Here is a 13993-nt window from a genome sequence, read left to right on the forward strand (position 1 = left end):
TGGTTCTTCTATTTTCTAATCTGAATTATTGGTAAATAGTTGCTTATTTTAATAGTATTTTATTGGGGATCAATTTGTTGCGATGCACTTTGTTGTGCATCATGTGTTTTGAGAACTATCTGATCAATCTCTGTCATTTAGAATTCTTTGTTTTACATGATAAATCCTGCTGTAGTTTGTCTCTGAATCAGGAGAGATTAGCTAACGTGAAGCTTTGACAAATTTCTTTCTTTCTTTTTTCCTTCCTTCCTTCTTCCTTTTACTTTTTTATGCCATCAAGGTGAAGTCACTCTACAATATTCCTGTCTATTTGCTAATATACAAATATGAAACATTCATTCATTCAATTATTTATTGAGCACATACTATGTGCTTGATGTTCTTCCAGGCACCGGTGTTATAGCAGTGAACAAGATGAGCAAATTCCCTGTCCCATGTTATTTATACTCAAGTGGGAAGATGTACAAGAAAGAAAATAAATTAAATCTTATGGAGATGATAGGTCAGAGCAATGCAGAAATGAGGGGAAAGTGAGGAACAGCATTACGCAGGGTGAGCAGTTTAATACTCCTTAAACTCTCAAAATTTGCATCTAAATAAATTATGCAAAGATTCAGAAATAATGAGCTGATTAAAAAATGAGTCTCCTATGTGCAATGCCACCACTGATTTCTCCTAGTCTACCCATTTGTATGTTCCCCAATAGAAGATAGGACTTTGCCTCATCACTTGATCCTAAAGATTGGAAAATATATAAATTTTAAACTAATCCAAATTTTACTAAAATGTTTATGTTGCAAGAAATCTGCTCAGTTATCCTATGACACATTTTATAGTAAAACTTTATTAAAAAAACATAACTTCTGTATAGATCCTGTCATCCAAGAAACCCAACTTTCACTGAAGTAACATGACAAATGGCTGTCCACTGGCCTGGGTTAGAGCTCAGTTACTGATTGTACTATTCCTCTTACTTTTCATGACTGTTTCTAATTTAAGTAGCTTCTTCCAAATCCCAAGCCTAATAAGAAACACTAAATAGAAATAAGGAAAGGACTGTTTAAACAGACAAGCAGATACCAGAAAGAAGTAACAATTTGAATCCTGACGGAAAGTAAAGAAATAAAAATAATAATAAGCAATCCCATGCATCAAAAAAAAAACAATAACAAAACAGTATGGATCATTTAGAGTTTTTACAATGAACCGTATATGTTTCAATTCATTGTGACAGCACTACTGTCATAATCGGTTGATGGTCACTATGGGTAAGTTATTAAGGAAAGGTTTCATATGATTAGGTGATTAGTACATATGGAATACATTGTAGAAATATTTCCTGAGAATGTAAGTTCCCTGGAGAACAGAGACTTTATCTGTGCTCTTCACCATTTCATCCAGCCGGCCCTGACGAGTGGCTGACACAGAATAAGTGCCCAATGTGTTGATTAAATGAATGAGTTACTCTCCAATAGATTCTCTTTCTTCTTTAAAAGTTTTGGTACGTAATTAAAGGTGTAAAGTTTCTATCATCCAGAAAACTTAAAAGTCTGGAAGATTCAGGATAGGCAAATTCTTTTGTACTTTTTCAATTAAAAAAAAATGGGATTGAAATCTCACTTCACTTAGTCCATTCAGTGTTTTTAGGTAGTACCAACTATAACACCCAATGACTATAGATTACCTGTGGTGAAAACTCATGAATGACACTTAGAGCTTTTGCCTTCTTTCCAGAAATCTTGTGTCCAAATCCTCCTGATATCCTTAATGGGAGACACACAGGCAAACCTCTGGAAGTCTTTCCTTTTGGAAAAGAAGTCACTTACACATGTGACCCGCACCCAGAGAGAGGGATGATCTTCAGCCTCACTGGGGAGAGCACCATCCGCTGTACCAGTGACAGTCAAGGGAACGGAATTTGGAGCAGCCCTGCCCCTCGCTGTGGACCTCCAGGTTACTGCGCGCTACCCCACATTCCAAATGGATTCAGAATATCTATACCAGACTCTCCAAGTTTCCGTAATTACAATGTGGTGTTTATTTGTGCACTCGATACACTTAAATGCCAAAACAATAATAAATGGTTTTAAGATACATCAACATGTAAGATTCTGATGATCTTTGCTTCTAGAGGGCTGGTGAAAAGCGATGGAGGAAGTGGGTGGCAGTTCTAGTTCTAATTAGAATTAGAAGGAAAATGTTTTCAAAGCATAGGAACTGAAAGCAAATACCTATGAACCTTAACTAGCATAAGTTGTACCATCTTCACAGGTTTTGGAGAGAAGCACAGACCAGCAGAGAACAAAGCCTGGCAAAATCGCTTTTAATTACCTATTTGTCCAGAGACCACTGTGTGTTCTCTCTGAAAACTGGGCTGCATTGTAAACAAAACACAAAGATTCTTTTAGCCAGTATGGGCTAAGTTCTAAGTTAAGATAAGGCTTACTTGCTCCTTGGCCCCCCACTAATTTCAGCTGTTGAAGTTTTCCCTCTTTGGTGGAAAGAAAAAGCAAAGCAATGTGAACTCAAGGGAAAAATGCAAAATAGAGTGTTTATTTCTAAGGTCTGGAGAAGGTATCCTAAGGTATCCAATACCACTATGACACCCACACTCAGACAGTGAAGAAGGAAGGGGAAAGTAAATTGTCAAAGTGACCCTAGTCCCGGCATAACATACTGACTGCTGAGAAACTGAAATAAAAGAGCAGTTCTGAAAGGAAAGGGACCAAGAATGGATATTCAGAAGTCGTTTTTGCCCTCACTCTCCTTCTGTAACACCATGGCTTCAGCTTGGGGTGTCCCTATGAGCCTGTTTACAAACACAGACACCTAGTTCAGATTCACTACATCGAAAGTGAAAGGCAATCTTCCCCTAAGTTCTATGACTTTTTTCACCAGTACCCTATGCTGAGATGGCAGTCCTAGTTTTATCAGCTAGATTTTTTAGACTGGAGACCTGCCAGACCATCTTCATGTGTGATTTGGCCTTAGGTAGTAGATTTTAGTCGTAAGGGGGACTCCTTGAACTAGAAGCTAGTATAGCTAATATTCAAGCTCTAAAATGAAAAGAAACAGGCAATATAGATGGATGTATTTCCTGTGAAGCCACCTTGAAAATAAGCCAAATTTTCATATTGAGAAAAATCACTTAATTATATGTTAAAGAAATGAGAAATTGGTTTGCAAGTCTTCATACAGAGAATTATCTGGGTGCAGAATTGGCTCTAGCATAGCTTTTAGTCTTTGAAAAAATAATTGAAAGGGAGGTGGAGGACAGCTGGAATAGAAACTAAAAGAGAAGTTAGTGTCAAAACCAAGTGGAAACGATTTCTATTTTTCCAAACATATACACTTTTTTGATTTCATACTACTTGAGTCCAAAGTGAGTTTTCACTTCTCAAACCTAGAGCTTTAGGTGTAGGGGCTTGGAACTAAAGCTAGAATTTGATTCAACATATACTTCACACAATGTTTCTGTTTTTGTTTTGTTGTTGTTTTTATTTTGAAGCGATGCTGTGTATTTCCTTGTTGTGTTGAAATAACCAGCTTAGGAATCATACCTAGAAAGTTGGTGTCTGCCTCCTAGTTTCAAAAAACATCTTGAGTCATCCATTCTTGCTTGTAAGCATGGGTTTTGATACACTGAAGTACAAAGAAACCAGACCAGGTGTAACCTGGGCAGAAACACTCCTCTGTCTCCCTAAAAATGTGAAAAATTGAATTGGAGCTGTCTTTTACAGTAAATGATATGAGTAAAATGCCCAGATAGCAAAATAGCCTTCCGGATAGTATATTTTCTAATGGGCACATGCTAATGGAACTTTCCCTTCAAAGATTACAAGGAAATTATCTTTCCACAACTAAAAGTTTCTTTTGTTCTGATATCAAATCTAACAAGAAAGAGAAAAGGAAGAATGGCCTTGGGTATCTTTTTGTTAACTCTGATGTTCTTGATTTTTTGGTCTCTAGGTCACTGTAACAGCCCAGATCACTTTCAATTTGCCAAGTTGAAACTCCAGACCAATGAATCTGAGTTTCCCATTGGGACATCTTTAAAGTATGAATGCCGCCCTGGGTACTACAGGAAGTCATTCTCTATCACATGTCTACAAAACCTCACGTGGTCAAGTGCCAAAGATGTCTGTAAACGTGAGTAAGCCCTGCATTGGAGCGTTCCTATGTTTGTCAAAGTATCTCTAGGATCGTATTTAATTTCTCCAAATTGTAGAGATAAGAAAACTTTGTCAAACATGTTCACATAGGTGGAGGTCAGAGTTGGTCTTGTAGGTCACCCCTAATTATTGGTTGAAATGCTTGTCTCCTGAGAATGTTTCAAGGAATATTTGCAGGAGAACTCCATGTTTTTTATGGGGTAGTGAATAATGAATTACTCCAGATCAGGAAAAAAATCTGTAAGGAGACATAAACTGTTTGAATAACGAGGTAATAAAAACTTTTATACTGGTGGGATATAAGGCCACAAATGACCTTTATATTTAGATAAGAGATTTGAGGCACAGATAGGAGAGATTTAGAGGGGAGGTCTCTTTGAAAGTGGTGCTTAGTGGGTGGCTATCCCGAGGCAGTCTGGTGAGGTTCCTCAAGGTGAAAACATCTGTAGAACCATCAGAATTGCATGTGCTCTTCAGAAAGCTGCAGTCAGGTGGGGACTGACTTGTTATACACTAACAAAAGTTCAAATTACTCTTCCTGGCTCCAAAATTCTCTTTCTTTCCCAAGGTAAATCATGTAATACTCCTCCAGATCCTGTGAACGGTGTGGTGCACATAGATACAGACACCCAGTTCGGATCCAGAATCATTTTTGCTTGTAATAGAGGGTGAGTGGGCAGGACCATCTCTTGGTTCAAGAGTTCCAGGACAGCGATACTACCTTCTGGTCCTATCTTGGAAAAGAGGACTAGGCTATTACCATCTGTTCTCAAGAAGCTTGAACATAGGTGTTTAACTCTTAATTGAAATGGACAAAGGTATGACAAGATTTGAGGGGAAATCTGTCTCCTTGCTGGAAACCAGGACAGTACATACAAGAAAAGTGAGGTATTCACCAGGTAGAAAGGAAGAAAATGGGGGGAGGGCATAGTCAAACCGTACAAACAGCACTTGCCCAGAGCAGACATTGCTGAAAGAAGGGGAAGGCCACGGAGCCACTGTGTAGAAAGCAGATCTTATAAGGTAACTGCACTCTTCGTTTGCTAGGGCTGCCATAACAAAGTAGGACAAACTGGGTATCTCAGAACAGCAACAAAAGTTTATTCTCTCAAGGTTCTGGAAGTTAGAGGTCCAAAATCAAGGTGCAGGCAGGATATGTTCCCTCCAGAGCCTCTGAGGGAGGATCCCTCCTTGCCTCTTCCAGATTATGGTGACCTCAGGGCTTCCTTGGCGTGTGGCGCATCACTCCCGTTTTTGCCCCTGTCTTCCCATTGCCATCTTCATTCTGTGTCTGTGTCTTCACATGGCACTCTCCTCTCTGTGTGGGTCTATGTCCAAAGTGCTCTCTTTTTGTAAGGACTCCAGTCATATTGGATTAGGGCCCAGCCTAATAACCTCATCTTAACATGATTATATCTGCAAAGGCCCTATTTCCAAAAGAGGTCACATTCATGGGGATTGGGGGCTAGGGCTTCGACATACTTTTGGGGGTGCACTGCTCAACCCATAACAGAGTCCCCTGTGAAAATGTCAGACATAAAGTGTTTACTGGGCAGCAGTCCCACCCACAAGGGTGCTTACCCTTGCTCAGTCTCAACCCCACTCCCAGTGGGAGCAGCTGAACCAGTTAGAGAATATGGGCTAAATTTGCACTGCCATGATAAACACTGAAAAGGAACTTGTGGCCTTCAGCATATTTGCTAACCAAGGCCTTACAGATCATAGTACCTATAATCTGACAAAGTGAAATTAGAGTAAATCTAAACACTTCTGTCTTTCTCCGAGCATTTTTAAGTACAATCTATAAATTCTCTGTCTGTACCCTCTTTATATTGTATTACGGAATAAGAGTGAACCTCTCAATGGCATAAAATAGAAAACCGTTGAGCTTATGATATGTTACAGGAAATTAATGTAAAAAGAGCAATCTGAAAAATCAGAAGAATTGTCCTCTTACAAAATAGAGTTACTTCTAAGAAATAAGAGAAACTTTTAGAAAAATCTCCTGTTTACGTTTTTAACAAGATTCAGTTGCACGCTGTTTCTGTGAAACTAGTTAGGAAATAGAGAATGTTTGCATATGAATAAAAAACACAATTGTCAAACTAAAGAAAAATTCTGTGATAAACACACTGAATATTGTAGAAAATTAAAGCAGAGGGTAAGAAGATAAATTAATCAACTTCTCCCAGCATTAAGTGGAAAAGGATGCAGAAGAAGAGAAAAGAGAAGATATGTCTAAAAGAGTACTGGGATTCAAATTACATGTAACAAAAATTCCAGAAGGGAAAACAATAAGCCCATATTTAGCCATCACTAGGTAATCATCTGTATTTCAGGGATCATGAAAAAAACCTCAAGAATGCAGAAAGGAAATTAATAAACTATAATAGCTGCAAAAGAAATTAATTTGTATTGATATCACATTGATCCTTCACATCACTAAATTGCAGAAGATGGAGTTTCTAATGAGCTAAGCTAGTATTCACATCTAGAGGCTACAGATGTACAGTAAAGGATAAGCAAGGACCTAAAACTCACACCTGTGTACCTTACAGGAAGCATACTTCCTGGGAGAAGGAAAAAGATAAACTCAGGCAATCCATCAGTATTTTCTTAAAGGATAATGATAAATGCTGGTGAGGTAGAAAATTGCCAAAAGTCAAACAAAAGAAAAACAAATTTTTGAAAAAGTTCAAATATTTTCAACAAAGTTATAAAATGTATACAATGACAGAACTAGTTGTTAAAAAGTGAAACTTGACAATGTAATCATAATCCAGTAACACTTTCTGAAGTCATAAAATATATCCATAAAACTAGAAAATAGAAGAAAGCAAAAAAAATCATAGTCTAGACTTTTATTACATAGGAGATGGGTAGACTGTATATATTTTGACACCAAAATTGAGAAAATAGGGTTGAATACCTGTGTTGTGTATGTATTGGGTTGGCCAAAAAGTTCGCTTAGGTTTTTCCAGAGGATGTAGCGGAAAAACCTGAACGAACTTTTTGGCCAACTCAATATACAACACATGAAATGAAATTTCAAAGGAACAAAAATTGGTTATTTAGCTTCCAAATTATTAGAGCAACTGAAAGAGGTTCACCTATCTGGTTCATGTAGCAAATGAGAGGGAAGAAAAAGGAATAGCATGGACTATATCCATCTCATTCACCAGAAATAAGCCCCCTTATATTTGGGGCAGATCGGCTGTATTCACTGCTATGTGCTTACTACTGAACATCAGGAAGGAACATTATGAAGTGATGACAAAAGCAAGATCAACCATACCATTTAGTTCAGTAAATTTGAATGGTTTAATATCCCTGTTGAAAAACAAAAGTTTCCAAATAGGATCAAAAGCATCACAAATCTTGTTGTATTTACAAGAAACATGCCTAAACTAAAATGCCATAGCAGTGTTAATATACAATATGTATATTTATGTATATCAGGAAAATGCAAAAAGAAACTTAAGTAACAATAATAATATAAGAAAAAACAGATTTTAAGAAGAAAATTATCAGGCAGGTCTACAAAAATATTGTTTTATTTAGGTACTGGGTACAATCCAAAATGAAACCAAGAAATGAAGAAGCAGAGCGAGCCATGAGGAGTTAGAGAGGAAATATTCCTTTCAACAGTGAGAGGATAGAAAAAGAGAAATAAGAAAAGTCAGATAAAACAGGTGGAGTTTAGGCTAGTCCTTGAACTTCTTTCAGATTGTAGCCTTTCAGATTTGCCATGCATGTATGCATGCTGAGGAAATTGATGGGATGTGTACAGCATGCCTATTTTTCATTTTTGGTTTCAGGTATCAACTCATTGGTCACTCAGCTGCTGAATGTATTATCTCAGGCAATACTGTCTTCTGGGATTCAGAGCCACCAATTTGTGAACGTGAGTTGAAATCTCTAGCCCCATTTATTCCATGCTCAATCCTACAGTTGGCCCCTAGAATTACAAAGGATAAATTTCATCCCTTTTGGCAATAGTATCCTTCTGATATTTGAAGAAAACACTCCTACCCTTAAAGGTGCTCACAATGTTCCAAGCTTCTAGTTCCTCCTGATTTTTCCTTATCCTAGGGTATAATTTATTTTAAATAATAGTTTGGAAGTCATTTAGAAGAGCACCCAAATTCTTCTTTTGTTGGTTGAACACCTTCCAGGTTGAAGATTGTTCTCTTTAGTGAAGTAAATGAATACAAGGTTAGTGAAAGTGCCTTCCTTCCTGTCTGTCAACTCTTAATCCCAGGTCATCTGTTCAAGCGGTGGGCCCTCCCTGCTCTCTTATTCTTTGTCTGGACAGTGACATGCCATCTTTCCCATGAGTTGTTTGGAATATGAACTTTCTACACTTCAGGGCACATAGAGAAAGGAGCAGTTGCAAATTAACAAAGAACATAAAGATATAACCCTGGGTTTGGTGATAATATAAAAAAATCAGCTCGGTTCTTTGTGACCAGCTAGAGGGGTGGGATAGGGAGGGAGGGAGGGAGATGCAATAGGGAGGGGATAGGGGGATATATGTATACGTATAGCTGATTCACTTTGTTATACAGCAGCAACTAACACAACAATGTAAAGCAATTATACTCCAATAAAGATGTTAAAAAAAAAAAGAAATCGACACTCTCCAACTCAACTGATAGTAGGATAAGTGGTAATGAATTTTCTAACAGGCCAGTACACAGTATGTATCAAAAACCTTAACTGTATGCAAGCCTTTAATCCAGAAATTCTACAGCTCATGACTTTAAAAAATCACCGTGGGTTTCTGCGAGGATTGATGTACAGATGTTGCCTATATTATTATTTTATGATAGTGAAAAATTCAAAAGAATCTAAATATTGTGCATATTTGCAAACAATGTTCTGGAAATAATCTACAAAATAATAATCTTATAAAGGTACATGGAATGTGTTCTAATAAAAAAAGTTTAAAATATGCCGGAATGCATTTGACAAGAGAGAGAACACTTTCAAATGGAATCAGTTAGTATGTTTGTACTCTGAAATATTACTTAGATGACAAAGATATTTTAGAAAAAAAAATGTGTGTTTGTGTATTAATGATTGCACATTAAATAGTTAATAGTGATTCCTTCTAGATAATGGGCTTAAAGGTGATTTTTATTTGTATTTTATAAATTTTCTACAATAAATATGCATCTTCTTAAATATTTTCTTAAGCAAAATTAAATAAATGTCTACTTTGATATTCATGCCAAAAATGATAGAAATATTTTATGTGCTCAGGAATGATTTAAAGTGCCTAGAAATTATCTGTTACTTGAATATTAGATTAAATTTGTCGATAAGATTATCTGTGCTTCATACCTTTTTAGCGGTAGTGTGTTTGGTATATTTTTTCCCACTTCTTCTATATGCTACCTTTTCTTGAGTCAATATTGGCAAAATATATTTTCATTTCTAACATCCTCATTTTCAAGATTATTAGCATAGAGTAGGTACACATTCATTTATTTTTTTACTTCTGAATCTGTGATTGTTATGTTTGTCGTGTGTAATATTGTGTATTTGTGTTTATTTTTTATTAGTTGTACCAGAGCTTTTGGGTTTTATTTATTTGATAGACTATATTGTATGCTATACCATATTAATAACCAATAGAATAAATCCAAATGCCCTCTACAGAGAAAGAATTGAATTAAAAATAGTTAAATAACATATAACTTCTCACTTAAAAGGAGAAGTATGTGGACTATAATAATATATGGATACATTTATTGAAATAGCATTAATTGAGAAGAGCAGAGGTCATAATATTGTGGCTATCTGCGATTGTGTAAAAACATGTCTGTACATTAGCAAATATTAGACAAGAGCAGAAGTGTTCTGAATAGTGACATTTTGATCATTTTTTAAACTGGTTACCCAAATTCATAATTGGATATAACTTTAAGAAACTGAGGTTTTAACTTGCTGTCCCTTTTCCCAGGCATTCCTTGTAGGCCACCCCCGGCCATCGCCAATGGAGATTTCATTAGCACCGACAGAGAATACTTTCAATACGGAACAGTGGTGACCTATCGCTGCAATCTTGGAGAGAGAAGGCAGAAGCTGTTTGACCTCGTGGGTGAGCCGTCAATATATTGCACCAGTGAAGACAATCAAGTTGGCATCTGGAGTGGCCCTCCGCCTCAGTGCATTGCACCTAATAAATGCACGCCTCCAGTCATTGAAAATGGAATAAGGATGTCTGAGAACAAAAGCTTATTTTCTTTACGTGAAAGCGTGAGGTTTAGGTGTCAGCCCGGCTTTGCCATGAAAGGACCCTCCACTGTTGAATGCCAGGCCCAAAACAAGTGGGGGCCGGAGTTGCCCAGCTGCTCCAGGGGTGAGTCTGACTGAGGCTTTGAAGGGGCCTACAAATGACGTGAGTTGTAGGAGGATAGGGAGGTTAGTGTCGGTTCTGCGGGGAGGATGTGTGGTGAGCAGTGTGGATGGGTAAATTTTCTTGGGAGGAAACATTAAATAAAGCAGGTGTGTGTGTATGTGTGTGTGAATGTGTATGTGTTCAAACTCAGAAGCAAAGATAAATCTGGGTAAAGAATGTAAAATTTCCTTGGGATGACACTAGTGACATCATCTTTCAGTTCTTTCTTTTTTTCAGTTAAAGTAATCTTTTTTAAAAAATTTATTAATTACTCTTGAGTGTTTTAACTGCGAATATGTAATGACTGATTCTTCTTGTTAGGCACCGCTGTATAATCTATGGATTCACTTAATTTTCTTTTTATCAAATTTATTTATTTATTTATTTGTTTATTTTTTGGCTGCATTGGGTCTTCGTTGCTGCACGCAGTCTTTCTCTAGTTGCAGTGAGCAGAGGCTACTCTTTGTTGCGGTGCGCGGACTTCTCATTGCGGTGGCTTCTCTTGTGGAGCACGGGCTCTAGGCACACGGACTTCACTAGTTGTGGCACGCGGGTTCAGTAGTAGTGGCTCGCGGGCTGTAGATCGCAGGCTCAGTAGTTGTGGCGCATGGGCTTAGTTGCTCCGCGGCATGTGGGATCTTCGTGGACCAGGGCTCGAACCTGTGTCCCCTGCATTGGCAGGCAGATTCTTAACCACTGTGCCACCAGGGAAGCCCCACTTAATTCTTAAAACAAAGACATGAGGTAGTTACTATTCTTTCCATGTTTTACAGAGAAAGTGAGTCTTAGAGAGATTAGATAACTGTGCAAGATTAAATAGATACTAACTCTGTGAAGACAAGAACCCAAGCCTACCTGACTCCAGAGCCAGGGAAATTGAAAGCTACTCTAGAAATTGCAAGGAGTGAGGGATTTAGTGCAGGTAAGAGAATATAAAGGTGTTAAAAGGGCAGGAAGAGCAAAAGGAGGAAGGCAGTGTTCCCAGAGCTCAGGGGGCTGCCATTCCTCCTGGACTAGAGCACAGGCACCTGCACTCACTGAGCATGTATTTCCTCCAGCTGCTCACGCTGCAGAAGCTGCTGCTGCTGCCAGAACGTAGCTGAGGTTGCTGGAGCCTTCAGTCACTGGCATTGATAGAATTAATGTTGCTGCTGCTAAGGAAGAGCCATCAGTTGCCACTTCCTGAGCCTCCTTTACAAGAAGAATGACTTCTATCATCTTCCTACATTTTAATTTAGTATATATGTCTCCAATTGTCAGAGCTTAACCAGGACCCAACTGGCAAGGAAGATTAGCAGTTGTACTTTCAGGCTTCTGGCCCCAGCAGTCAAAGGAGAATGCAGAAGTGTAAGGCTGGGAGTCAACAGAGATTTAACCAGCACAGCACTTGAATGATCCCATCACAGTGCACTTATTAATCAAGGCAAACAGGGGGGTGATGAGCCCTGAAATTGGGTGCTACAGCATCAGAGTATTTACAGAGTCCTTAAGGGGGTCATTTATTCTAGTCCAATGCCCCATTCTATACTTGAGAAAGCTAAAGTCCAGAGAGAGAAACTGACCTGATCTAAGCCAAAATGAAATGACTTTTCATGTTACTACAGTTTTATATAATTTAGGAGATTCCAGTGCATTCTGATTCTAAATTCAAACCAAGTGTATAAAGAGACAGAGGCTCAGTTACAACATATGGTATGGAATATGCACTCTCATTGTGAGGGCTGTAGGTTTTTTAGAAGATTTCATTCAATGGTTGCCCATCTTCTCATTGGAATGAAGTGAATGGTTAAGCAGGACCTGGCCCTGTAGAGTGCAGAAAGGAGACTTACCTTCTCCACCAACCCGTGTCAGGGAGCGTGACCACTGGAGAGGAGCTGGAAAGAGATGAGAAGAGATGTATGAATCTTGTTTGTCACAGCAGAGTGTGATAGGTGATTGGGAAATCTGTTGGGTGAGATTTGGGCTCAAGCTTTCCTTATGCCAGAAAGGCGGATTTAAATTGGTGGTGCCAATAAAAATAAAAATATAAAATAAAAAATCCATCAATAGGGGCTTCCCTGGTGGCGCAGTGGTTGAGAGTCGGCCTGCTGATGCAGGGGATGCGGGTTCGGGCCCCGGTCCAGTAAGATCCCACATGCCGCAGAGCGGCTGGGCCCGTGAGCCATGGCCGCTGAGCCTGCGCATCCGGAGCCTGTGCTCCGCAACAGGAGAGGCCACAACAGTGAGAGGCCCGCGTACCGCAAAAAAAAAAAAAAAAAAAAAAATCCATCAATCTAACAACTGTGTACTAAGTGAACAATAAAAGGAAGAATTGTGTAGGGGAACCGTTTGTTGTGTCATCTTGGGTGTGTAGTTTAGATGGAAAACCATGAACTGTAGATGTCTCAGTTCTAGTTACTGTCCTGCAGTCTATCAGTTCTATGACTTTTCACAAGACTCTCTCTCTCTCTCTCTCTGTCTCTGTTCAATTATGCCATCAATAAAACGAGAGGGTGTTAGTCTACCAGATTTTTAAAAACAAATACATTTATGCTGTTGATTGTCTTAGGCAGTTTACCACTGAGGAAAAGTTATTTTCACACAATTAACAGCACTTTGGTTCTCTTTCCCTAGTATGTCAGCCACCTCCAAAAGTCCCGCATGGTAAACACACCCCAAGCCACAGGAACAACTTTTCTTCTGGGCAGGAAGTGTTCTACAGCTGTGAGCCTGGCTATGATCTCAGAGGGGCTGCTTCTCTGCATTGTACGCCCCAGGGAGACTGGAGCCCGTCAGCCCCCAAATGTGCAGGTGCCTATACTGTCATCTTGTATGTGGATCAGTCTCTTTGTCCCTCACAGGAACATCTCACTCCTGTGTGTGTGTGTTTTTTCCTAGTGAAATCATGTGCTGACTTCCTGGACCAGTTACCTAATGGACATGTACTCTTTCCACTTAATTTTCAGCTTGGAGCAAAAGTATCCTTCGTTTGTGATGAGGGGTGAGTGTGAGTTTGCCTGGCCTACCGAGCACTGAAACTGAGGTCAATTCAGAAAGGCAAGGTTTAGTGTGATTTTTAAAATAGGAAATACTCAGGGATGTTAAATTTGGGGAGTGTATATGGGAAGTTAAGAGTAAGGAACAGGTGTAACTAATAACATAACATATGAAGGAAAAACTGACACGTATATTAGCTGGCATGCTTAAACACAAATACAACTACTGTTTAAGAGTATACATAGGTGACACATTAAGTGAAAAAATCATATTTTCCAAGCATAAAAGAAAAAGAGTAATTTGGAGAGTTCCAGAAAAAGTTTGATATGTGACAAAAATCTTATTAAAAATAAGATCATTTAAGAATTATTTCAGAAAAATTTTTAACCATCCAAAGTGAATTTTGTAATAAGAGAGAAAGTATAAGAATAAGCATTTT

At 38.5% G+C, this 13993-nt stretch overlaps 1 protein-coding gene across 1 annotated transcript in view; it reads left to right on the forward strand.

The window, feature by feature from the left end:
• The window catches only part of CR1 (complement C3b/C4b receptor 1 (Knops blood group)), a gene marked incomplete at both ends in the record, with an annotated part of 113398 nt that overhangs the window by 33664 nt on the left and 65741 nt on the right, over window positions 1–13993 (forward strand). The window contains 7 exons of the mRNA XM_079905199.1: window positions 1735–1953; window positions 3970–4149; window positions 4741–4840; window positions 7991–8076; window positions 10141–10539; window positions 13192–13368; window positions 13456–13558. Of these exons, the coding sequence (XP_079761325.1) occupies window positions 1735–1953; window positions 3970–4149; window positions 4741–4840; window positions 7991–8076; window positions 10141–10539; window positions 13192–13368; window positions 13456–13558 (1264 nt within the window). The remainder of the gene's footprint in view (window positions 1–1734; window positions 1954–3969; window positions 4150–4740; window positions 4841–7990; window positions 8077–10140; window positions 10540–13191; window positions 13369–13455; window positions 13559–13993) is intronic.

The sequence above is a fragment of the Stenella coeruleoalba genome (assembly GCF_951394435.1).
Source record: "Stenella coeruleoalba genome assembly, chromosome: 1".
Classification (NCBI taxonomy): Eukaryota; Metazoa; Chordata; class Mammalia; order Artiodactyla; family Delphinidae; genus Stenella; species Stenella coeruleoalba.